General features: G+C 51.0%; 1 protein-coding gene across 1 annotated transcript; it reads right to left on the reverse strand.

The window, feature by feature from the left end:
- Nucleotides 1–2,315: 2,315 nt before the first annotated feature.
- Nucleotides 2,316–12,413, reverse strand: RAB25 (RAB25, member RAS oncogene family). Its single transcript, XM_063316735.1, has 4 exons — nt 12,151–12,413; nt 6,151–6,344; nt 5,463–5,543; nt 2,316–2,828 (listed from the first exon to the last, which is right to left on the reverse strand). The coding sequence occupies exons 1-4, from the start codon at nt 12,411–12,413 to the stop codon at nt 2,692–2,694; spliced, it is 675 nt and encodes a 224-aa protein (XP_063172805.1). The 3' UTR covers nt 2,316–2,691.
- Nucleotides 12,414–23,186: the final 10,773 nt, after the last annotated feature.

Genomic DNA, 23,186 nt, shown 5'->3' on the forward strand with positions numbered 1-23,186 from the left:
CAGTTCCCATCTAGGAACCAGCTACGCAGGGGAGGGCTACCCAGGCCTTGATTTCTCTGCAAGCAAACAATTGAGGCTTCTGACAAAGGTGACTTGTCTAGTTCAGCGTTTCTCAGCCTTGGGAACTTTAAGGTGTGTGGTCTTGAACTGTGCACTTCAGCCCATCCACCCTGGCCCCACCCAACCGATTATTCCCGAGGGAACGCATCTCTCGACATAAAAAAAGGTTGCGCAAGGAACGACCACCCTTGTTCTCCCTCCCCACAACACAAGGATCACCAATATCCAACTTCTGCATACGTACACCATAAGGCGCAATCCTCTCAACCATGGTGAAAACCAACCATAGTTTGGTGCGTCCGTGCTGTGCACTAAGCCACAACTCATGTTTCCCTCACCCAGGTGCTGGGCCCACACACTGCCCTAAGCTAGGACATAACCTGCATACTCTGAGTTCTATGTATTCATGTAATAAATTTATATGCCCCCCCATCTCATATGCATGACTCAGAGTGTCTAACAATTAAAGCATTGTTTTGCATTTAACTCAGTTATCGTGGTTTGTAACCCACAGTCAATAGCTTGGCGTCTTGTGCAAATCTGATCACTCATAGTTTATGGCCTATGGTTTGTGTGTCTTGGTCAACCAAGTATGGTTAAAGTGAACCAGGGCTTGATGCGTTAACTTGGCCACAAAGATTCTCTTTGGCCAGTTTCTGTTCCTTGATGGCCTCTCATCAACCAGCCCTCACCACCTCCCAGGGACCCAGTTTCATAAACGAACAAGCACTTTTGTCCAGCCCACCCTGCTGCCCACCAGTTGCTCGCCCTGCCAGAGTTACAGGTTCTCCTTCCAGGCCACCAACTTTGAGCCCCTTGGAGAAATAAAAGCTTAGTCCAGTCCTTCCCAACTTTTTTCCTTCATTACAGGTATTTCTCACTTAACAACCACAATAAGGACTGGAAAACTGGTTAAGCAGTGTGGTCATTGAGTCACCATGTGACCAGACCCAATTTTACCACCATTTTATGATGGTCGTTAAGCAAATCCAGCTTCCCCAATGGACGTTTTTTGCTGGAAACTGGCAAGAAAAGGTCACAAATCGTGATCACGTGACCAAAGGACACCGCAACTGGTCATAAATGTGAGCCAGCTGCCAAGTGCACGAATTGCGATCATGTGACTGCAAGGGTGGTACAATGTTTTGCGATGGCTGTGTGAATACAGGTCATAAAGCACTTTTTCCAAGGCCATCATAACTTCGGACCATCGTTAAAGAAGCAGTTGTTAAGTGAGGACTACCTGTACCCCAAACTACTTATTAGAAAGTCCTTTTTACCCAATATAGGTAAAACACTTTAAGTCAATTTAAATGTCTCTGTTGTGATTGGGTGATGGGTTCGTGTGTTGTTACCCAACAAAAAACCACTTTTACCCAATTTGGGGTAATTTACCCAGGTTTGGGAAGATGGCTTAGGCTTTCATTTGGAATAGCAGATTCAACAGGCACCTTGACCCATAGGACTTCTCTGCACTGCAGCCCTTTCCAGATTTCAACCCCTTTCTCTGCGGTAGCCATGGCGATGGCCTGGTGCTCTGTCTGGACCACCCTTCCCCTGGTGGAGTCCCCTGCATCTTTACTCCTGGACCAGTTAAAAGAGAAGACCCCTCTTTAACCATCTTTCTGCCACTTACACTAAAGGAGGAATAGCAGAACCCTCGACAATTTTATCTGGTTTTAAAAAAACCCGAAATCTCTGCTTTTCAGACTTCCACTGGTGAGAAGGAAATAGCTGTGGAGACCTGGAACAGGGGGAGGGGGCTGTTCCTCCCGCAGTGGGTCAGAGCCAAGCGAGCAGGGGGCTCACCTGCAATGGAGTGAAGCTCAGCAGGGCGACTGGACAACCCCACTTGCACCAGCCCAGGTCAGAAAACCCTTCTAACCACCATCAGGAAGATGAATGGAGGTTCCCTTCTTGGTGGGCTGGATGCTGGAAGAGGAGAACATTGCGCGTTCCTGTCCCTGAGCAACTGCCAGTGGCTGCCTCTGCATGGGGCGAGGTGGTCGTGAGGATCAACCCATAGTCGCCGTGAAGAAAAGCCACTGACTTCAGTAGACTTATCTTTAAGCGATCACGTGAAGATCAGAGGGGAAGCCTCTGCCGTCAGTTCCCATTCTGCCATAATCCTGATCAAGAAGGGACTTCCAGGGAGCAAAAGGCCCCTTCCCCAGACAAGGCTGCCCAAACCGAGGGGTCCCGAGTTGCAGCAATGGTTGGTTTTAGGGGTGGAAGGCAAGACTGGGAAGCATCAGTGGGAGGGAGAAACAAAAGTATTCGTTTCACATGTATAGCTAGACATCTGTACTTGGAATTGGCCTGTTGGTTTCAATGAGTCTATTCTGACCATGAGTGAATCTGGATCCAGCCTAGAAGGAGCTTTGGAATGAATCCCAGCATTGCTCCAACACAAGGCCAAATTCCCAGGTTGAGGTAGGCAAACCAGATCAAGAAGTTCCAAAGTCTGTCTACGGCTAAGCTACAGGCTGATAGGTTTTTAGCCTATCATTGCTTAATTTTGGCTTAATGCAAACCCAGACCTGGCTTGTTCAGCAAACCAGGATTAAAATGTACTCTTGGCTTAATGCAGGACATGAGCCCTGCCGATGACTCCCACCCTGCCAGCCCCCCTCAGAGGTTCAAGCAACAGGCTCGCCTCTCTTCAACAGCTGGAGAAATTGATGCCGCGCTGGGATTTTCGGTAGACAGCAGGATTTTGTTGTCTAGAGGGCTTTTCTGCTTCTGTTTCTGCACTTTGTTGAAAATGTCTAGAAATAGGAAAAGAAGAAAAAAAGGGTTCTTCATCTTTCGAACTGTAGGAAGGGACCAGGATTAGCACACCATCAGATATCAAAACGCCCTCCAGATATATTAGACTACCATTCCCGTTATCCCTTGGAGAAGGCTCTTGTATGCTTTACTCTTTCTTGTCTGTTGTGTTACTGTCGGAATGGGGCTGTGGGGGACAGCCTTTAGGAGAGGGATCACCCAGTGTTGTTTAACTCCCAAGAATGCTTTACAGTCCATCATGATGCTTGGAAGCCTGGACCGGATGTGCCCCGAGAGGAAGCGGGCAGCCTTGGGTCCAATCCGTTTTCTCCCACTCAGCCATCCTGAGCTAACACTAACCCTTTGCATCTGGGGGTGGGGGAGTCGGGGAGAGGAGGCGGATGGAGCATGGTACCGATGGGCAGAGGGAGATATGGCAGGCGGCCCACTGCCCTCAGGGAAGAGGCGACTGGGAGCTTGGGGCTGACCTCTTCTGGCCCTGGGGGGCATTCCTTTCTCAGAGAAGGGCCCATCTCAGTTTCGGCTCTGAGTTTCATCTGGGAGGCCAGCAGGTGGCAGAGGCTCAGATGCCTGGATACCCTAACCAAATTTAGGCGAATACAAGGTGAATACAAGGACCCAGAGAATAGTTCTTGGGGGGAAAAAGAACTGGCTAAAGAATGGAAATCAGAGACACGCAAAAATGTAAAACCTCTATACATTTTGTACATTAGTCAGAGTACAACAAGGGGGAGGTTAGACACTAATATTCATCTGTAATGTTTATAGTAACGTTCCTTTTTTTGTCTTTTTCCGTATTCTTAAACAACAAACAGTGGAGATTTTGGCACTTAGCTCAGAGATTTAAATTCTTACATTGTTAAAATAATGTAATATACTTAAATGTACTTAAATGTTTTTTAGGGTTAATTTCTAATCACTGATATACAGAGCACTAACTGTACGATCTTGGTCATTCCTTTGTCCACTTACTGTATTTCTGTACCAATTGTTTTCTTTTTTTTCTTTTCTCTTTTTTGCTGGCTCATTTGCTTTTTTTTTTCTTTTAAAAATGATTAATAAATACTCTTTAAAAAAAAAGATATCTGGATGCGAGGCATTCCTGAGGCTGGTGTGAGGGAGCAGCTGGGCCTGCTGTAGCTACCCTGTCCCCCCCATTGCACAGCAGCATCCCTCCTTGAGCTGCTGAATCTCACTTCTGGGTTGACGTTGGACCTCCCCGGAGATACGATGCTGGGGGGCTTTGTGAGTTCATGACCAGTATGAGAAACATACCCTAGGGCATCACAGCTCCAACACATCCCATCTGGGTTTTGTCTTGGGGGAGTTGAGATGAGGGTGGGGGACATTAACATCAGTCCCTGGTCACAGTCAAATGACAGCTGCATTCCCTGTTCAGAGGTGGTCCATAAACTGAGGACCCTCTTGGATTTCTTTCTTTCTTTCTTTCTTTCTTTCTTTCTTTCTTTCTTTCTTTCTTTCTTTCTTTCTTTCTTTCTTTCTTTCTTCAATCTTCTCCTTGAACTGGAAGGCCTTTGCCCAGCTTCATCATATGCACCAGCTGTGGTCAATCCTTGGATTGGGAGGCGCTGTTGAGAGTCACTCAAACCTTTTCACCTCAAGGTTGGACCAGTACCACTTGTTCTACATGGAGTTGCCCTGAAGACCATCTGGAAGCTTCAGCTGATCTGGGATGGTTCGGCCCAAGTAATAAAAATCTCTACATGGTTTGCCCATGTGACATCACTACTTCAAGAGCTGTGCTGGCTGCCAATCAGTGCCTAGTACGGATGGCTTACTAGGGAATCCCTAGGGAATGTCAGCACCAGGGGCCCTGAGGGCAAGACTTCCTCATGTCAGCCCCCTTCCTCTGGAACACCCTTACCTGCTGAGGTAAGAGTGGCCCTTTCCTTAACTATTGTTCAGAGGGTTGTTAAGACCTGGCAGGGATAATCAGAAGGGCCTTTGGAGATGGCAGGGATAATCAGATGAGGAACTGGAGGGTGTTGTAATGATTGTTTGGTTCTGTTTTCCATTTAGTTTGTGGCATGTAGATGGTTCAGCCTTACCTGCATTTCTGATCTGATTACTGGACTGTAGAGTGAACATTGCTCACAGATGTATCTGACTGGAGTGGCTTGTAGGAAGTAAGCAAATACGTAACACCCTTGAGCAGCCTTGCAACAGTCCTGACAGCCGAGCCCTAGCCCTCTGAGGGCTGGGAGCAGCTCCCATCTACAGCTGCGGACAGTCTTTGCCATCCTGAGCCTGATCCAGAAGAAGTCCAGATATGACCATGTTCTATCAAACAGCGGAACTCTTTTATCCCAGCTGACAGACCTAAGAACGAGGGTCTGAACTTGAAAACAGGAACAGCTGGGATTTTCAAACTGACTTCCTGGGGAATTTATAAAAGGTTCTTTATAGAACAACCAAAAGATAATTACAGTCACCCAGTGTCTACTGCTTCTTTCTGGATAATCAGGTAGACATCTACCAAGCTCCGTGGTCTTCTTTTTGACGCCAAGTAAATAAAATGTTAAAGGCAAGCTAACTCTGGGCTGGCAGTCAAAGCACTTCTGGTCCTGCTCTGGATCACCACCACGACCTACCTCTCAAAACAGTCTCGAATGCCAGTTCCACGTTGGTGGAGTCCAGCGCAGACGTCTCCGCAAAGAGCAGCCCGTTGTTTTCTGTGACAAGAAAGACAGAAAAATTCTCCCAAAGGCCAAGGAAGCAGTGGAGTTTGATTCAAAGAATGTGTGCAAGCCGCCCAACCCACGCAGGTGAACTAGAGTTCTACCGGCAGGAAGGCATCTTGGCAACGACCTAATTCTTCTGCAGGGAACCACAGCCATATCCGAAAAGGAACGTGTACTTCAAGGAAGATGGCAGCTGTGCTGTGGTGCCCACATCTCGTTCTAAAAAGAAGAACTGGCATGCTTTTTTCCTTGGATCTGTTCGTTTTTCCTTCTCAGATGCCCATTTTAATGCATTTTACTAAATCAAGGTGAGTACAGAGCAGGACACACCCATTTCCTTTCTGCTGCAGCTTCTAGCTTAGGATCCAAGCAAACTAATTACCTCCAAACTATTTTGGGCTTCAAGTCCCACCAACCTGAGCCACTAGGGCTGATGGGCATTGTCATCCAAAGCATCAACAAGGCAAGAGGCCGCCTGTTCTGCTTTTTCATGCAGAGGCAAAAACATGGGCCAAATCCTTCACTGGGCCCATGCTGGGCTGGTGCCAAGTCAAGTCCCAACCAACACTCTGGGGAAGTTCCGGCCGCCCCTCCCTACCAGCATACATCTTGGCCTCTTCTGTGGGCACCTCTCGGGCTTGGGCCAGATCCGTCTTGTTGCCCACCAGCATCACAACAATGGTGGCCTCTGCGTGATCATACAGCTCCTTCAGCCAGCGCTCCACCACATTGTACGTTTGGTGCTTGGTGATGTCGAAGACCAAGAGGGCGCCCACGGCTCCGCGATAGTATCTGAGACAGATAAAGCAGAGAGAAACATGAGGAGACAGGGAGTTTTGCTGCTGTCTCTTCCACCGTCCGTATCTGGACTGCACACTCCCTTGGGTTGTGCAGGGCAGGGCAACAAGAAGAGAAGAGGGGGGACTTTTCCATCTTGGCAGCACCTCTGTTGGGGAGCTCATCCCAGAGGGGGCTTATCATTCTGACCTCTCCCCAGAGCTTCGGCCTCTGTTTGGCATCTCTGGACAACTAATAACTTCCCAGACCAGGCGCCTTAGGGTGAAGTGTCAGCCAAGGTGACTGGATGGCTGGCCGGCAGCTCCTTTTTTGGCAAGGAGATGGCTTTCCCCAGAGAGGCCAAGGGCTTCAGCTCACAGCATCTCCTCCAGCCTGGATGGCACCCGGTAGAGCTGGGCCGGTGCTGTCAACAAGAGGCGGTTACTAAGCATTGGTGGGACAGCACTGAGCATGGCCACTCTTTCTGAGCATTTCTGGGGCCACATACGCGTCACAGAAACTGAAGTAGCTGCCTCAGCTAACCAGACTATTCTCATTCCGTTAAGAGGAAAAAATACACTGAAATGGACACGCCTTTGCTATTTTTACTGTGATACATGGACTGGGTGTGCATGCTCTGCTTAACCAGGTCAGCGAAAGGCCCAGGGGTTGCATGTGTGTCAGTTTTAACCAGTTTCTGATAGTTTATTATCAGATGACATAAACCAGCTGCTTCAGTTTATGTTGAGCCTAGAAAATGGTTCAATTCAGTCATCCTATATGACAGACACAGCACACCTGCAAGGTGTTCCTCTAAACTAAGGACACGTCTAGATACGCCCTGACCCAGCCCTACCTGCGTACACATCCAGGCTGATTTTCCTATGACTCAGTACTATGCATAACAGGTTCTGTGGGAATCACCTCTAAACACCTGATCAGGTCACCCGAAGCATTGCTAAGTCTTTGGAATTCCCCACCTTGGAAGCTACTCTTGATAGCTTAGACCTACGTACATCCCCCAGTCTGAGTCTGGCCAGGAAAAGTAAAAGTCAACCTGTCATGCTGGGAACGGTGGAAGGAAAGGGAAGAAGAGGATGGTCAGCAGCAAGGTGGATGGACTGAGTTACGATGGCGATGGGGGCACCGTTGGGAGACTTCAAAGACCTGGTCAGGGGGAGAGCATTATGGAGAAGATCTATCGATGTGGTCACTAGGAGTTGAAAACAACTTAATCAAGCCATAGCACTTTTAACTTCAGCAAAGGATCGTTACCTTGTCGTGGTGCTGGAGCTTGAGCACCTCAATGATGCCATGAGCTAAACCGTGAAGGGCCACCCAAGACGGGAAGGTCATGACAGAGAGGTCAGACTAAATGCGACCCCTGGGGAAGGCAACCCACCCCAGCATTCTTGCCATGAAAACTAAATGGATCAGTACAACCAGAGATATGTCGGTATACCAGTGGAAGATGAGACCCCCAGGTCGGAAGATGGTCAAAATGCTACTGGGGAGGAACAGAGGGTGAGTTCAACTAGCCCCAGACGTGATGACGCAGCTAGCTCAAAGCCGAAAGGACGGCTAGCGGCCGACGGTGCTGGTGGTGAATGGCGAATCCGATGTTCTAAGGATCAACACATCATTGGAACCTGGAATGTAAGATCTATGAGCCAGGGCAAATTGGATGTGGTTATTGGTGAGATGCCAAGATTAAAGATAGACATTCTGGGCGTCAGTGAACTGAAATGGACTGGAATGGGCCACTTCACATCAAATGACCACCAGATCTACTACTGTGGACAAGAGGGCCATAGAAGAAATGGAGTAGCCTTCATAATTAATAGTAAAGTGGCTAAAGCAGTGCTTGGATACAATCCAAAAAACAATAGAATGATCTCAATTCGAATTCAGGGCAAGCCATCTAGCATCACAGTGATCCAAATATACGCCCCAACCACAGATGCTGAAGAAACTGAAGTAGAGCAGTTCTATGAGGATCTGCAGCACCTACTGGACAACACGCCTAAAAGAGATGTTATTTTCATCACAGGAGACTGGAATGCTAAGGTGGGGAGTCAAATGACACCTGGAATTACAGGTAAGCATGGCCTGGGAGAACAAAACGAAGCAGGACATAGGCTGATAGAATTTTGCCAAGACAATTCACTCTGCATAACAAATACTCTCTTCCAACAACCTAAGAGACGGCTTTATACATGGACTTCACCAGATGGACAACACCGAAATCAGATTGACTACATCCTTTGCAGCCAAAGGTGGCGGACATCTATACAGTCGGTAAAAACAAGACCTGGAGCTGACTGTAGTTCCGATCATGAACTTCTTCTTGCACAATTTAGGATCAGACTAAAGAGATTAGGGAAGACTCACAGATCAGCTAGATATGAGCTCACTAATATTCCTAAGGGAGGTGAAGAATAGATTTAAGGGACTAGATTTAGTAGATAGGGTCCTGGAAGAACTATGGACAGAAGTTCGCAACATTGTTCAGGAGGCGGCAACAAAATACATCCCAAAGAAAGAGAAAACCAAGAAGGCAAAATGGCTGTCTGCTGAGACACTAGAAGTAGCCCAAGAAAGAAGGAAAGCAAAAGGCAACAGTGATAGGGGGAGATATGCCCAATTAAATGCAAAATTCCAGAGGTTAGCCAGAAGAGATAAGGAATTATTTTTAAACAAGCAATGCGCGGAAGTGGAAGAAGACAATAGAATAGGAAGGACAAGAGACCTCTTCCAGAAAATTAGAAACATCGGAGGTAAATTCCAGGCCAAAACGGGTATGATCAAAAACAAAGATGGCAAGGACCTAACAGAAGAAGAAGAGATCAAGAAAAGGTGGCAAGAATATACAGAAGACCTGTATAGGAAGGATAACAATATCGGGGATAGCTTTGATGGTGTGGTCGGTGAGCTAGAGCCAGACATCCTGAAGAGTGAGGTTGAGTGGGCCTTAAGAAGCATTGCTAATAACAAGGCAGCAGGAGACGACGGCATCCCAGCTGAACTGTTCAAAATCTTGCAAGATGATGCTGTCAAGGTAATGCATGCTATATGCCAGCAAATTTGGAAAACACAAGAATGGCCATCAGACTGGAAAAAATCAACTTATATCCCCATACCAAAAAAGGGAAACACTAAAGAATGTTCAAACTATCGAACAGTGGCACTCATTTCACATGCCAGTATGGTAATGCTCAAGATCCTGCAAGGTAGACTTCAGCAATTCATGGAGCGAGAATTGCCAGATGTACAAGCTGGGTTTAGAAAAGGCAGAGGAACTAGGAACCAAATTGCCAATATCCGATGGATAATGGAAAAAGCCAGGGAGTTTCAGAAAAACATCTATTTCTGTTTTATTGACTATTCTAAAGCCTTTGACTGGACCACAACAAATTGTGGCAAGTTCTTAGTGGTATGGGGATACCAAGTCATCTTGTCTGCCTCCTGAAGAATCTGTATAACGACCAAGTAGCAACAGTAAGAACAGACCACGGAACAACGGACTGGTTTAAGATTGGGAAAGGAGTACGGCAGGGCTGTATACTCTCACCCTACCTATTCAACTTGTATGCAGAACACATCATGCGACAAGCTGGGCTTGAGGAATCCAAGGCTGGAGTTAAAATCTCTGGAAGAAACATTAACAATCTCAGATATGCAGATGATACCACTTTGATGGCTGAAAGCGAAGGGGAACTGAGGAGCCTTATGATGAAGGTGAAAGAAGAAAGTGCAAAAGCTGGCTTGCAGCTAAACCTGAAAAAAACCAGGATTATGGCAACCAGCTTGATTGATAACTGGCAAATAGAGGGAGAAAATGTAGAAGCAGTGAACGACTTTGTATTTCTAGGTGCGAAGATTACTGCAGATGCTGACTGCAGTCAGAAAATCAGAAGACACTTAATCCTTGGGAGAAGAGCAATGACCAATCTCGATAAAATAGTTAAGAGCAGAGACATCACACTGACAACAAAGGCCCGCATAGTTAAAGCAATGGTGTTCCCCATAGTAACATATGGCTGCAAGAGCCGGACCATAAGGAAGGCTGAGCGAAGGAAGATAGATGCTTTGGAACTGTGGTGTTGGAGGAAAATTCTGAGAGTGCCTTGGACTGCCAGAAGATCAAACCAGTCCATCCTCCAGGAAATAAAGCCAGACTGCTCACTTGAGGGAATGATATTAAAGGCAAAACTGAAATACTTTGGCCACAGAATGAGAAGACAGGACACCCTGGAGAAGATGCTGAGAGTGGAAGGCAAAAGGAAGAGGGGCCGACCAAGGGCAAGGTGGACGGGTGACATTCTAGAGGTGACGGACTTGTCCCTGGGGGAGCTGGGGGTGTTGACGACCAACAGGCAGCTCTGGCGTGGGCTGGTCCACGAAGTCACGAAGAGTCGGAAGCGACTAAATGAATAAACAACAACAGCACTTTTAATGTTTATGCCCTTTGCATTTGTCTTTTTTAATTGAGTTTTAATGCAAACTGCCTTGAGTCTTTCCAATCTGGTGGCTACATAAGTCTAACAACAACCACCACCTCATGCTTGTGGAATTCCAGGGACACCTAGTAAGTGGAGTCACACCTTAAGATTCTTGATGAATCTGAGTTAGTGAAATCTACGTGCTGTTTTATTTGAAACCACAACAGACGTATCTGCTTTCCCTCTGCTGAATTTTGGAAAGGGGGCCTGTCCTTCTCTCCAAATGCAGTTCTCAGACCAGGATTCCCTTGAGTTTCGGTGGAGATTCAGGAATCTCCAAACTTGGCAGAACTTGGTTTACCTTGCTTTACCCACACACATTACTATTACCTTCTACTCCACAGATTCTGGGTGGCTTGACCATCAACCTAGAAACACGTCAGCCCAAAACATTCTACAGATCGTGCATGTGCGGCCTCTGGTTAAATAGTACCCTCTGCACCCACGATTCAGATGGTCCCAAGTCAGAAGGGGATTTACAGGTGAGAGGCAGCCCCTTGAATTGGTCCTGGAAGCTAATGGGCAACCAGTGCAGGCAGCCTTTGCAATACAGAAGCCACTCTGCTGTGCCAGTGTTGAGCTGAAGGGGCAGCTTCCAAGGGTAGTCCCCTGCACAGTAGGTTGAGGCAGCTGCAAACTGATAAAGGTAACTGTTGATGCAGCCTCCTGATCCAGAAAAGGGGGAAATGCCATCCCATCCAGAATTAAAGATGGCCGCTGAGTGTAGGACTAGGAAGGGGTGCACTCCCTCCATCTGAGTCCCATTGCCTTTCCATCTCATGCCTGACTGGAAGGTCCAGCTAATCCACTTCATCCAGGACCTTCTGTAATTGTCACCCTACTAGCTTCTCAACCATCTTTCCTAAAATAGAGAGGATGTGAGCTCTTCAAGTTGGGTCAAGGGTTGGCCTCTTGAGGAGAAGGCACCAGCAAAGCTGGTGGCATCGCCCCTTCTCTCAAAAAGGACCTGCCACTGCCCAAACCAAATTCCTCATCCCCTCTCCAGCAGCTTGAACCAAGCAGGAGAGGCAAGCTGAGAACTCTGTCCACCTTCTCAAATTTCACAGATTCAGACAAACCCCAGATGACTTTGCAAAGCATCACCCCATGACCGCCTTGCATTCCGCCCTGCCAGCCTCTAATTCTGAGATAACAAGCAGAACAGTTACAGTAGCCCATGGGAAGTCGCATGGCTGCTGGACAGAAATCTGCAGATGAGTGTGGAGAGGGCTACATCCTGAGACATCTGACCAGGTGGAGCTCCTCCTTGCTCACAGCCCCGTACCCACCGTGGCCGCCCACCCTTTGCCTCTGCTTACGCTGAAGTGATGGCCCGGTAGCGCTCCAGCCCAGCCGTGTCCCAGATCTGGGCTTTCACCAGGGCATCTCCCACCAGAATGGTGCGCGTGGAGAACTCCACCCCGATCGTGGTACGGCTGTCGTGGTTGAACTCATTACGGGTGAAGCGCGAGAGCAGATTGGTCTTCCCTACGCCAGATTCTCCGATCAAAACCACTGGGAGAGAGAGGAAGAGGACAAGAGTATTTAAGACACTAGGTGCATTTCTCAGCCAATTACACATGCACCATATTAAGCCAGTGCTTGTTTTAATCATGGGGAGTGGGGGGGTAAGTGGACCACAAGGGTTGACTTCAAACAGCCACGTTGATATTTGAAGCTTTAATGGCTGGGTTCCACCAAGCCATCCCATTCCTCACAATCTTAAGGGCTGTTATTTGCGTTTTCTACAGCGCCATGGTCAAATCCAGAAAAAAAACAACCCAACCCAAAGGAGGGTGCAATCCAGATGTGGATGGTGGATGAGAGAGCAGCAAAGCGGGGGGATGCAACCAGGTCCACAAAGGCTGGGTTTCTCCTGGGCTGAGGAAAAGTTCCCTAGAGGGAAACTGAGGCTCGCTTTGGACTTGCAAGGCCCTCACAGGACCCTTTGCCCAACAAAGCAAGCTCTTCCCTCTGCACCATGCCATGGCTGAGATTGGGCAACGAGCCAACCACATTTTAGCTAAGTGTGTGCAAATCCAGCTGGTGCGCTCAGTCTGTGGTTCACTGCATTGCACTATATTGCTCACTCAGGAAATTGCCTTGAGTAAACCGAGATTCAGTCAACCATGTTGTGCATGTTGTGAAAGTGTATCTTTGTTGCCTCAGCAGCTGCCTGTCCTACAGGGGTAATGGACACACACACACACACACATTTATTTATTTGCCTTTACAAAAGTATCCTGAATGGCTCTTGGAGACTTAGAAGAAGATCCGTCCATGTGTTCTGTGGCCCCAGAGCGGTCCTCTGGTTTCAAGATTTCACTTCTAGAAATCAGGGTGGATGCGCTGAAAACTGAACAACACCGGCACTCCAGCATGCATGCGTGCTAATGAGGGAGAACAACACCTTCCCAATCTCTTTGCCACAAGCAAAGCAGAAATACAAAATGGGGGAACTGCCCTGCTGTACCTACCCTGCTACAGCCTTCCCTAACTGAACCCCTGCTAGATGTGCTGGACTACAACTCCCATCCTTCCCAGCCACCATGGCCAACATATCCAGAAGGCATCCAGAAAGTTGCCCTTTGACTGAAAATGGACCTGCAACTGTTAGAACGGGCCACCTGGATCCCTCCCATCGCTCCCCCCGCCCCTGCCCAGACTGGCACACTTTGCGGGAAGGGCCTGTGTCACGGCGGGCGAGCCCTGGCAGAACTGCTTGAGAGGAGGCCGGGCATTCTCGGGGCATCCCCTTCTACCCTAGAGACCCGATCCTCAATCCTCGTCCTTTGCAAAGCGCCAGGGTGCCCATGGGGGACTACCAAGCCCTCCAAGCCAGCTGCATTTTTCCGAAGGCCACAGCCAGAAACGCCCTCTTTTGTGCTGCTCTGGGCAAGGCTGTCCAACACTCACTTCGCAGCGGTGATTTCACGCCCTGAAGGTTTTGCAACTTAATTGTGACAGGAAGGGCACATGCAACAGGCCAGCACTGGGCAGGGCACTCGATGACTGGCAGCTCAGGGAAGTTCCTCAGCAGAGCCCATCAGGCGACCTGAAAACTGGGCTGCAAAGGGCTGAATTCCCAAGCAACGCAGACCCCCAGCCTGACCTGGGCCGGCAGCTGGGCTTCTCCTGCTGCACCCAGGTGGGAGCAGCCTGCAGAACGCGAGTACTTCCTGGAGGAAGGTGCCGCAGAGCGTCCCCTCCCTGAGCTGACCCACTCCTGTGCTCTTTCTGGCTGGTTGTTTGCTTGCTCTGCTCCGCCCACCCAGCCACGCTGCCTCCCCTCAGCCTCCCCTCAAGCCTGAGGTCCTGCTCCAGGGAGGGGCTGCCCAGGTCTGCAGAAGCCCATCTTCTAACTTCCCTCCCACTTAACCAGGGAAGTGGGGGCTTTTTCGCCTGCAAGGCTGCCTGTGACCGCAGGGTTCACAGCAGTGGCTGCACAAGAGGTTTTCCTTGCGCCCCATCAGTTTTAGGCCCTCGACCCCAAATGTGCCTTTCCAAGTCCCATCAGGGCTAATCATCTCCACTATGCTCCACCCCTGTGTTTGTTAGTAAAAGTAACACCAAATCAATCCAAGGAAGCTTGCCCAATAACAAAAGAGGGATCCCTCTAAAGTTTCAGCACTTAAGAGACCTGAGTTAACACAAAACCATTTTAAAATGTTAAATGGAAAACACAAATACTGCTATTAAATGATCATCTTTCAGCATTGACATGTCTGGGTTTAAAGACACTTCAGCTTTTGTAACACCACACCTTGACCCTGGATGGGCCACAGTTTTAGCCCTGCCAACAGCTAAATTACCTTGAGCCCAAAACATGGATGATATCAAACAAAGTAATCAAAGGAATGTCTGGTTTAAAGGAGTTTTTGTATCCAGATTAAAGTTGATGAAAACACACATCCTGGCTGTTCCGAGATGGGAATCTTCCTTTCAGTTTGCATTCATATATTTATGCACATTTTTTGGCCTATATAAGCACCCAAGGCTTGTGCAGCAATAAGTAGTGTCCACATAAGCTATTTTCTCTAGAGGTGGCTTCTGTCTTTATAATGAAGGCTTCTGTATCTTGTTCACACCAGGAAGCACACCATAAGGGGGAACTCTCTGGCTTCACTTGACCCTGCTTGTTTTTTCTCTCCCTTTTCCACTTGTCGCTCCCTTGAACACAACAATAATCGTGACCACGCACGTGGGTGTTTTATACACCAATATCCACATCTCCTTTTTAACACCTTTAACATATTGGAATGATAATACCCCGAGGTGAGGCCTTTCGTCATAATATTGGTGTCCTGTTATTCTCCGCATTTAATAGCACATTTCACGAGGTCAGCAAAGGCCGGTTAATGCAGTCAGAAGCTGTCCACAGAGAGCAGAGGCCCAGATCTACTAGGCGAACCAGGCTGCAGTTCTTTGCCTCTGCTGCTAGGGATCAGCATCTGTGTTTGGATGTGGTGTGTAAGAATGCCCACTGCGGGTGAATGGCTCACCTCTGTACACACAGCTCTGAAAGCAAAAGGTGAGGGATGGGCAGGCCGACAACATTCAGGTACTCGCAAATGCCCGACTGCGTTCTCACAATTCAAGTGTTCATCAGCACGGAAGTGGCAACGAGAGGCAGGGAGGGTTATCGCTCCAATGGAAGCCACGTCCCCAGAATGTTGTGAGTGAAGCGCCACAGAACATTCACACCTTTGGAGAGCCACACTTCTATTCTGGGCGTTTTGATCTAAAAAATTGTAACTGTTCAGAAAGAAGTAGGACGATGTTTCAAAGGCTGCCAAGGTTGTCCAGATGCTCGTGGCACTGAAGGGGACAAGTTAAAGGGTGAAGCACATTTGGGGCCCTGCTGGGCATCGGAAGTGGCAAGGAGATGTGGTCCCTTCTGACTTCCTGGCAAAGGCTGCCTCGTTTCTTAAGCCCGAGGAGGGGGGAAGAAGCTCTGCCTTGTTCAGCAAGCAAGGAGCCCCCCCCCACCTCCACACACAGGCAAGGTCGATCGGAGGCTGCAGAGGCGTGAGGGTTTGGCAGCACCCACCCCGGCAAGCCCAGCGTTTTTCGCTGGTGGGTTAGCAAAGCAGGTCGGCGAAAGCGGAGCTTGCAGCATTTGGGGATGAATCACCCCGGGGGGAGGCGGGGGCTAATCAGAGGCATTGAAAATTAAAACTGTTGCAATGTTAACACTGCGAAGCTTAGCTCGTGGATCAGAAAGTTTAAGACGAGCAAATAACTAAACTCGCGCCCCCTTCCTGGCAAGCGCTACGCTGCTACAGAATTTGCACGGAAGACGAAGTTCGGCCCTTGAGTGGCACTCCCCGAAAAAAGGAAGCTGAACGACGGCCCGGCCACGGGCAGGTGCAGCCGGAAATGAAATTCGACTCGTCCCTTCCACTTAAACTTAAGAAACGCCGAAATCCTGCGGGGGAACCGCAAGGCTTTTTCCTCGGGGACAGTTTCCTTCGGACGCCTCCAGAAGTCGACGGGCCGGGCGGCCGGACGCGCTTTCGGCGGTGCGTTGGCTCCGCGGGCTCGGCTTCGGGCGCCTTTGCGCGCCCGCGGGAAGCCGGCCGGGAAGCCGGCCGGGAAGGGCGGGCAGCTAGGCCGGCGGGCGCCACCGAACCGTCCGGGCGCCGCTACTCTCCGCACGTCCCCCCGACCGCCCCGGTCTAAGGCGGCAAAAGCTCCGCGGGCGCCCGGGAGCGCGCAACCTACGCCGAGCGAGGCCTCCCGCAAGCCACTGGCAGCGCCCGCCCCGAAACCTGCTGGCCTGCGGTCCCGGCAGCTCCGCACCCTCCCGAGCCTCGGCGGCGGCGCGGTCAACCGGTCGCCTCCCGATTCCGAGAAGCTCTGGGGCGCGCGGTCGGGCGACCCCCGGCCTCTGCCCCGCCAGCCGGCCGCGCAGGGACGCGACCCCGGAGCCCCGCCCGGCCGCCCCCCCCGCAGGCGCCCCCTCGCCCCGCGCACCCCCCGCCCGGCCGCCGCCCTGCGCCGCCGCTCGCCTTTGAAGACGAAGTTGTAGTCGTCCTCCGGCGTCGGCGCCTTCGCCATGGCTGGGAGCGCCGCGCTACCTCGGCGGCCAGAGCGAGAAAGGCGGCGCTCGTGCGACCCACCTGGGCCAAGGCAGCGGCGGGGGAGGGGCCGCGGGCGGCAGGTGGAACGCGCGGCGCGGCGGGGGGGGCGGCAGGTGGCCCAGGTGACGCGGCCGGGCCGGGCCGGGGCGCCCGAGCGAGGGCGGGAGAGCCGGCCGGGGCGGCTGGCGCGCTCGGGAGCCCCGCTTCCTCGGCTGCGCCGTCGGGCTTTCGCCCGGAAAGCGTCTCGGGCGCGCCTTTGCGAAGCGACGAGGGGAACGACACGCCGCAGCCTCCACCGGAGGTTCGCCCGGAGGCTAGGTCCGGCGACGCGTCAGCCGGCAAACCCGGGCTGGCAATCGCGGGCGGCGCCCAAAGAACGACGCGCCGGTCCCCGCGGGCCCCCGAGCCCGGTCTCCAGCCCGGCTAAGACATTGCGCGGCGCCGGTCGAAGAGGAGCCCTGAATCGAGGCCGCGAACGCGGAGCTGCCGAGCCGCCCGGAGGGAAACGTTCGCGCCCGGTTTGGGCCACCGCGCGGTTTGCGCGATTCAGCCTCGCTCCTTCCGTGAGCCGCCGTGGGGGCTGGTTGCTGCCCAGCGTGGGGAGCGAGGCCGCCGCCGCGACTGCTGGTGTGCGTGCGAATCCAGTCGGTGGGTTGGAAGTCATAGAGACCCAGAGAACGCCTGACCACCGTTGCAACAAGCCTGCCCGGTAGGCCAGAGTTAGAAATCACTGGGCCGAACCATCTGCCGGGGCCGGGCTTAGTTGGCACTTTGGTGGCAGCGGCTGTTTCTGTTGGAATTGACAGTAGGCACATCTCGGTCGTCCAGACCCCACCCGGGCAGGCTTCTTGTCCAGTTGTGGGCTCTCCCTATCAGCCTTGAAGTCTGCCGGCACAGCAGGATCGTTTTTACAAATTGCACTGTTACACTAAATGAACTGATGGAAAAAATGTTACTGACAGCACATTAACATTAAAAGGAGAGAAGGCTTGGAAAATTGTATTCTGATCAAAGCAACTACCAAATAATTGATCAATTTGTTCCTCTTTCATGTCCCTTGGCCAAAAAATGACCATTTTCAGTCTCTGTGTTGACAGAGAACACACATCAACGTCCTACTGATGCAGATCAGGTGCAGTCATATCCCTCCAGGGGCAGATCGTGGATGGCCTCCTGGGGCTGAGCTTTGGAGCTCTCAAGTGGAATCTCTGGATGGTGGCATTTCCTCTGAGAACCAGGAAGGTGCTGCTTTGTCGTTATGGCGGTTGCCATTTGCAGGCCACAGGAAGCTGACTTTGAAGGAACTCTTTTTGCCCCCTTGGCAGTGAGGTTAGGTGCATACGGAATGCTGAGCCTCCCCGCCAGCAATTAGTCCAGTCAGACCAGAAGGGTGGAATGCAGAGATGATAACCTCAGGTTGGCTGCAATGTGGAAAGGCAAGCTGAGGTGGTGCTGGGAAGCAATCAGCGTCACCTTGGTCAACTTGTTTACTTTTTAAGCTCAAAACATTCAGAGACGTTCAAAGGTGTGTGCAACGTGTGGTCGAAAAGTCAAGAAGGCGGCCATGGAGGTGTGATTAGAGCTTTACCTGTTGATGTGCAGCCTGTGGGCAAAACGCATAAAAAACAAGTGAGCTTTGATTACATCGTTGTGGCCACCTTCTCGACTTTCGGAACCATCTCCTTTCAGAACTGAGACAGAGGACGCTGCCCCAAGAAGAGCTGCGGGGTCAGGGTTACAACCCTTCCCCAACCTGGTGCCCTCCCAATGTGTTGGCTGGGTTACAGCTCTCACAACTGCCTGCCAGCACTTCCTTGCCAGTCTTGAATTTCTTTACATATTTTATTGGTTTGTTTTGTTCCATTTACATGCCTCCTGTTTTTCTCATTCCTCCTGGTGGTAAGCAACACAAAATTAAAGCATCCGTGGTAATTTATATGAAAACAAAATATTCAAATTAATAAGATGAACAAGGCATCCTTGATTGATCAGCCCAGCTGGCATCCTCTCAGACTGTGAAATATCACTTCCCTGCCTTTTGGCTAGGATCAAGTGCAATCTTAACTGAGTCTCTGAAAGAGCTGCATTTTCAGTGTTCTGGACTACATCAAAGAGAGAACAAGTCAGATTTCACCTGGACCCGAACTTCCAAGATGAGGGAATTCAGCTGGGTTGGTGCTGCCACTGAAAAAGCTGTAGCTGATTTCAAGCAGGCCTTCTGGAAAAACCCTGATCCCCCTGGAAACCTCCTGAGGATGATCGCAGCTTGTAACCCTCCGGGAAGTCAGATAGGCAGGGCCCAAGCCTTCGAGGGATTTAAACGCCAAAACGCACCCTGGATTTAACCTGGAAGTCTTTGGATCAGTGTTTGTCAACCTTGGCAACTTTAGGATAGATGGACTTGCAACTCCCAGAATTCCCCAGCCAGCACAGCTTAAAGTTGCCAAGGTTGACAAACACTGCTCTGGATAGTAGTTGTAGCAGGAGCCACAAGCCTCTTCAGAAAGGCCACAAAGGAAACCTTTGGCGCATGATGGAGAGTTGGGGTTCCTCCCCCCAAACTTAAGCGGCAGTTGTTTACCTTGGTATGATTTTTCCCCAACCTGAAATTAAGGATTGCTACTTATTGTGTTGTTATATATTATGGATATGGTGTTACTATATTTTAATTGTCAGAATCACTTTATGACAGAAGCAGCACTGAAGAATAAATAAATGCTCCTATCAGAAAACTGCATTTCCACGTTACCGTCAAGGGCATTCCCACCCAAAGCGCATCACGGTAGTCTAACCTTGGTCATTGTGGCAGGTGAAACCCCTCCAGAGGGAGGTAGTTGGTAAATCATTTGTAGCTGGAAGAAGGTGCTCCTCACCAGCCCTGCCTGGGCAGCAAGGACAGCATAGGATCGAAGAGCCTTGCTTGTATGAGTCTTCCCCAACTGCCAAGACCTTGTAACCCTTGGGAAGTCAGATAGGCAGGGCCCGAGCCTTTGAGGGATTTAAACATCAAAACAAGCACCCTGAAGTTAATCTGGAGGTCTCTGGATCAGCGTTCCTCAACCTTGGCAGCTTTAAGATAGGTGGACTTCAACGCCCAGAAGTTCAGCTCTACCTGGTCGAGATTCAGTTTTAGCCTGTTGTGTTTGAGCCCGTCCACAGCCCAACCCAAGCAGGAGCTGCCGAAGGGGAAGTAGATCAGCATCCCCTTGACGGAGAGGCTTGGCGCAGCAGCAAATGTCTCAGCTAGGAAACTAGGGTCCCTAGAAACCAGAAGCCACCAGAGTTGAAGTCCACCTATCTTAAAGCTGCCAAGGTTGAGGAATGCTGATCCAGAGAGCTCCAGGTTAAATCCAGGGTGCTTGTTTTGACATTTAAGTCCCTCAAAGTCTTGGGCCCTGCGTATCTGACTTCCCAGAGGGTTACAAGCTGCAATCATCTTCAGAAGGTTTCCAGGGGGATCAGGGCTTTTCCAGAAGAAGCCCTGCTTGAAATCAGCTACAGCTTTTTCAGTGGCAGCACCAACCCAGCTGAATTCCCTCATCTTGGAAGTTCGGGTCCAGGAAGGTTGGCCCTCAAAACCCTCCCTACAGGGGAGAGTTGGAGTCTTCCATCGCCACCCAACTGGGGGATGATCTGCCCACGCCGAGGGAGTTACTTCTGGCTCGTCAGCTCATGGAGCATGCCCCTCGCTGCAGAATTCCACTGTGGGTCCTGCTTGATGAGAAGCAAGGGCTGTTACCTGAGGTAGGCCACAGAAGCCACCTCCTGAGCCACTCCCAGCACCAAGTCCCTTAAGGCCCTCGATGCCACCTCCAGGCTGCCCCCTTGTCTCCGTTAGCTGGTACAGCTGGGCAAAATCTTCCGTATGAAAGCAGAAGGTGCCTTAGGACATTGTTCCACTCTGAATGAGCCACTGAGGACTCCTGTGACCTTCTCAGGACTGCATGAAGATGCAGAGCGCCATTCAGTGCTCGCTGCCAGGACTCCTGGGAAGGAAGGGGCAGAGCAGTCACTCGTGCACAGCATCCTCCGGTGGGGGGGGGGGGCATGAAGGGCCTGGCTCGAGCCATCCCAGTGGGTTGAAAGCTCCTCAGGGCTGGGTTCCTTCTGCACCCAGAATCCAGGCTTGAAGCAGCAGAGCTTCATCGGAAAGATGACCCGCAGTCTGAGATGACTGGATTTTAATTTTGCAGAACAAAATGGCTTGACTTTTTAAATCACATATCTTGGCTTATTAAAGCCTTCGGGAAGGGCGATTAGTGGGGAGAGGGCGGGCGAGCGCTGCGGTGGTCTCAGAGTGAAATTCCCACTGTTCTTTGCGGTAGCGCCTGCCATCCAAAGCTGATGGGAACTGAAGTCTGAGGCGCTGGATGGGAGCAGGTTCAGGGTGCCCTTGTGAGGGGGAACGTGACCCCTGACTTAGCAGGTCGTGGTGTGGTCACTCCTGAAAGACACTCTTTGGACACAAGAGGCTGCTAAGGGTGCCCTCTAGTTATGCAAAAAACACACCCTGTGGGCAAAGTGCACATTTAGGGCTGCAGCTGAAGACTCTGGACAGGGGGTCTGCGCTGGGACTGAATTGACCCTGCTTGCTGTTAGGGGTGACGTGCCCAGGGAAGGCCCCTGCCAGTTTCCTTGAACTGCGAGTTGTGGTTGGGGCCTCTGCATTGCAGGACCCCTCATGGCTGCCAGTCATTCACAGAGCGCTCCGGGGAGCCGGACCCAGCCCCTGCTCCCTACTGTGCCTTTGCCCAGGCCTGTCGCGCTCAGAGAAGCAGCTCTTCGGGGCTTGGCATGGAGCATCATGAGCAAGCTGGGGATGCTCAGCCACGTCTCTGTCACCGCTGAAACAGGCGTGGTTGTGCATGACTGAACCGGGACTGGAAGAGAGCCAGCTGACTGAGAAGCAGGCAGGACCGTGTGGGTGGGCAGGACCCAGTTCCCGGGCTGGGCGTCTTGTGCTGGGTGTGGGTGCCTTCCAGAACAGGCACCCTGGCAGAGCACGGCACAAAGCCTTTTCTCTGGAAAGCCAAGGATCAATGAGCGGCTTTGGTGGGAGCGACAGCCACTCTCTCCAATCTATGCGCAAGCTGGCCGCCATGCATGCTTTCTGTGAGCCTCCCCGCGCAGGGCAAGCCCAGGCTGTGCCTTGCCGGAGGTGCCAGGTGTTTCCCCGACTGTGGGAGAGGCACTTCGCTTTTCATGTTTTTATTTTCACTGTGCTGTCCTATTTTTTATGGCTTTATCGTAAAGCACTCTGGGATTCTCCGTGAAAGCAGAAAGCTGGTGATCAGAGTTTTTAAGAAATTCTACACACAACCCCGCACTGGAAAGTTGGAGAACCGCAGCTTTCGTTGCCAACGAACAAGAAGGGTGTGATCCTTCAACCACTTTGCTTTGTAACTTCTCTAGCGGTTTCAGCAGTGGGAAGAGGATTCTGTGCATGTGTAACAGACACTTGGAAACCTCTTCCAATTTTTCTGTCAGCCAGAAGCCCCAGAAGATACTTTTTTGTATTGCACAGAAGCCTTTTCCCCAACTACTAGAACTAGGCGAGGCTTCAGAGCGATATGAAGGGCCTTGAGGAGGCGAGTCATGGCCGTCTCACCCCTGAAGAGTGACACACCCGGCATAAAAGGAGTGGCAGGAGCAGCCTCCCAAAGCCTTGGCGCGCGAAGCCTCCAGAAACTTTCATCTGCACCCCCTCCCCACAATAGGCAGAAGCCAACCTGGCACCCCACCCAGGGAGGCACCATTCCCAATCCAAGGAGGTTGCAGGAAGACGGAGAGAGAACGCGGGACGCAAGAATCCATTTGGAATCCTTGGAGGGGTCTAAACTCAGGTTGGTGGAAAGGAACGGTCCAACTGGCAAATACAACTGTAGGGGCTAAAGGCCAACAGGACCCCTCCCACGCCCCCAAATTTGAAGACCACCTTCTGCTCTTCCCCAAGGCACAGCATTAGCCCCTACCCTGGGGCTGAAACGTGCCCAGCGCCAGAGGTGACAAGGCTGAGCGGATCCAGGTGCCGAAAGCAAGACAGACAAGTGCCGAATGGAATTGCCTTCTTGAGTCTTTGGTGACACCAAGCGGGGGCCTCTGGTACTGACTTGCAGCTCAGGGACCCCTGCAAAAGAGGGGCTCCTTCCCTCCCCTAGGATATACGCTCTGGTAAACGCATTTAGACGATTCCCAGCAAGCCCACTTCTCTCTCTCCCTGAGGCACGTGACAGCCCCCTCTGCCATGCCAGTTTCCACTTCTTCCTTTATGA

The sequence above is a fragment of the Candoia aspera genome, chromosome 17, assembly GCF_035149785.1.
Source record: "Candoia aspera isolate rCanAsp1 chromosome 17, rCanAsp1.hap2, whole genome shotgun sequence".
Taxonomy (NCBI): Eukaryota; Metazoa; Chordata; class Lepidosauria; order Squamata; family Boidae; genus Candoia; species Candoia aspera.

What these genes read in the sequence shown, in the direction of transcription:
- RAB25 (XM_063316735.1), bottom strand. Translation starts at nt 12,413, where the DNA reads ATGTGTAATTGGCTGAGAAATGCACCTAGTGTCTTAAATACTCTTGTC. An exon ending in TACCGGGCCATCACTTCAGC is followed by an intron (nt 6,345 to 12,150) that starts GTAAGCAGAGGC and finishes TATCTGTCTCAG; the next exon opens with ATACTATCGCGGAGCCGTGG. An exon ending in ATTCGAGACTGTTTTGAGAG is followed by an intron (nt 2,829 to 5,462) that starts GTAGGTCGTGGT and finishes TCCTATTTCTAG; the next exon opens with ACATTTTCAACAAAGTGCAG.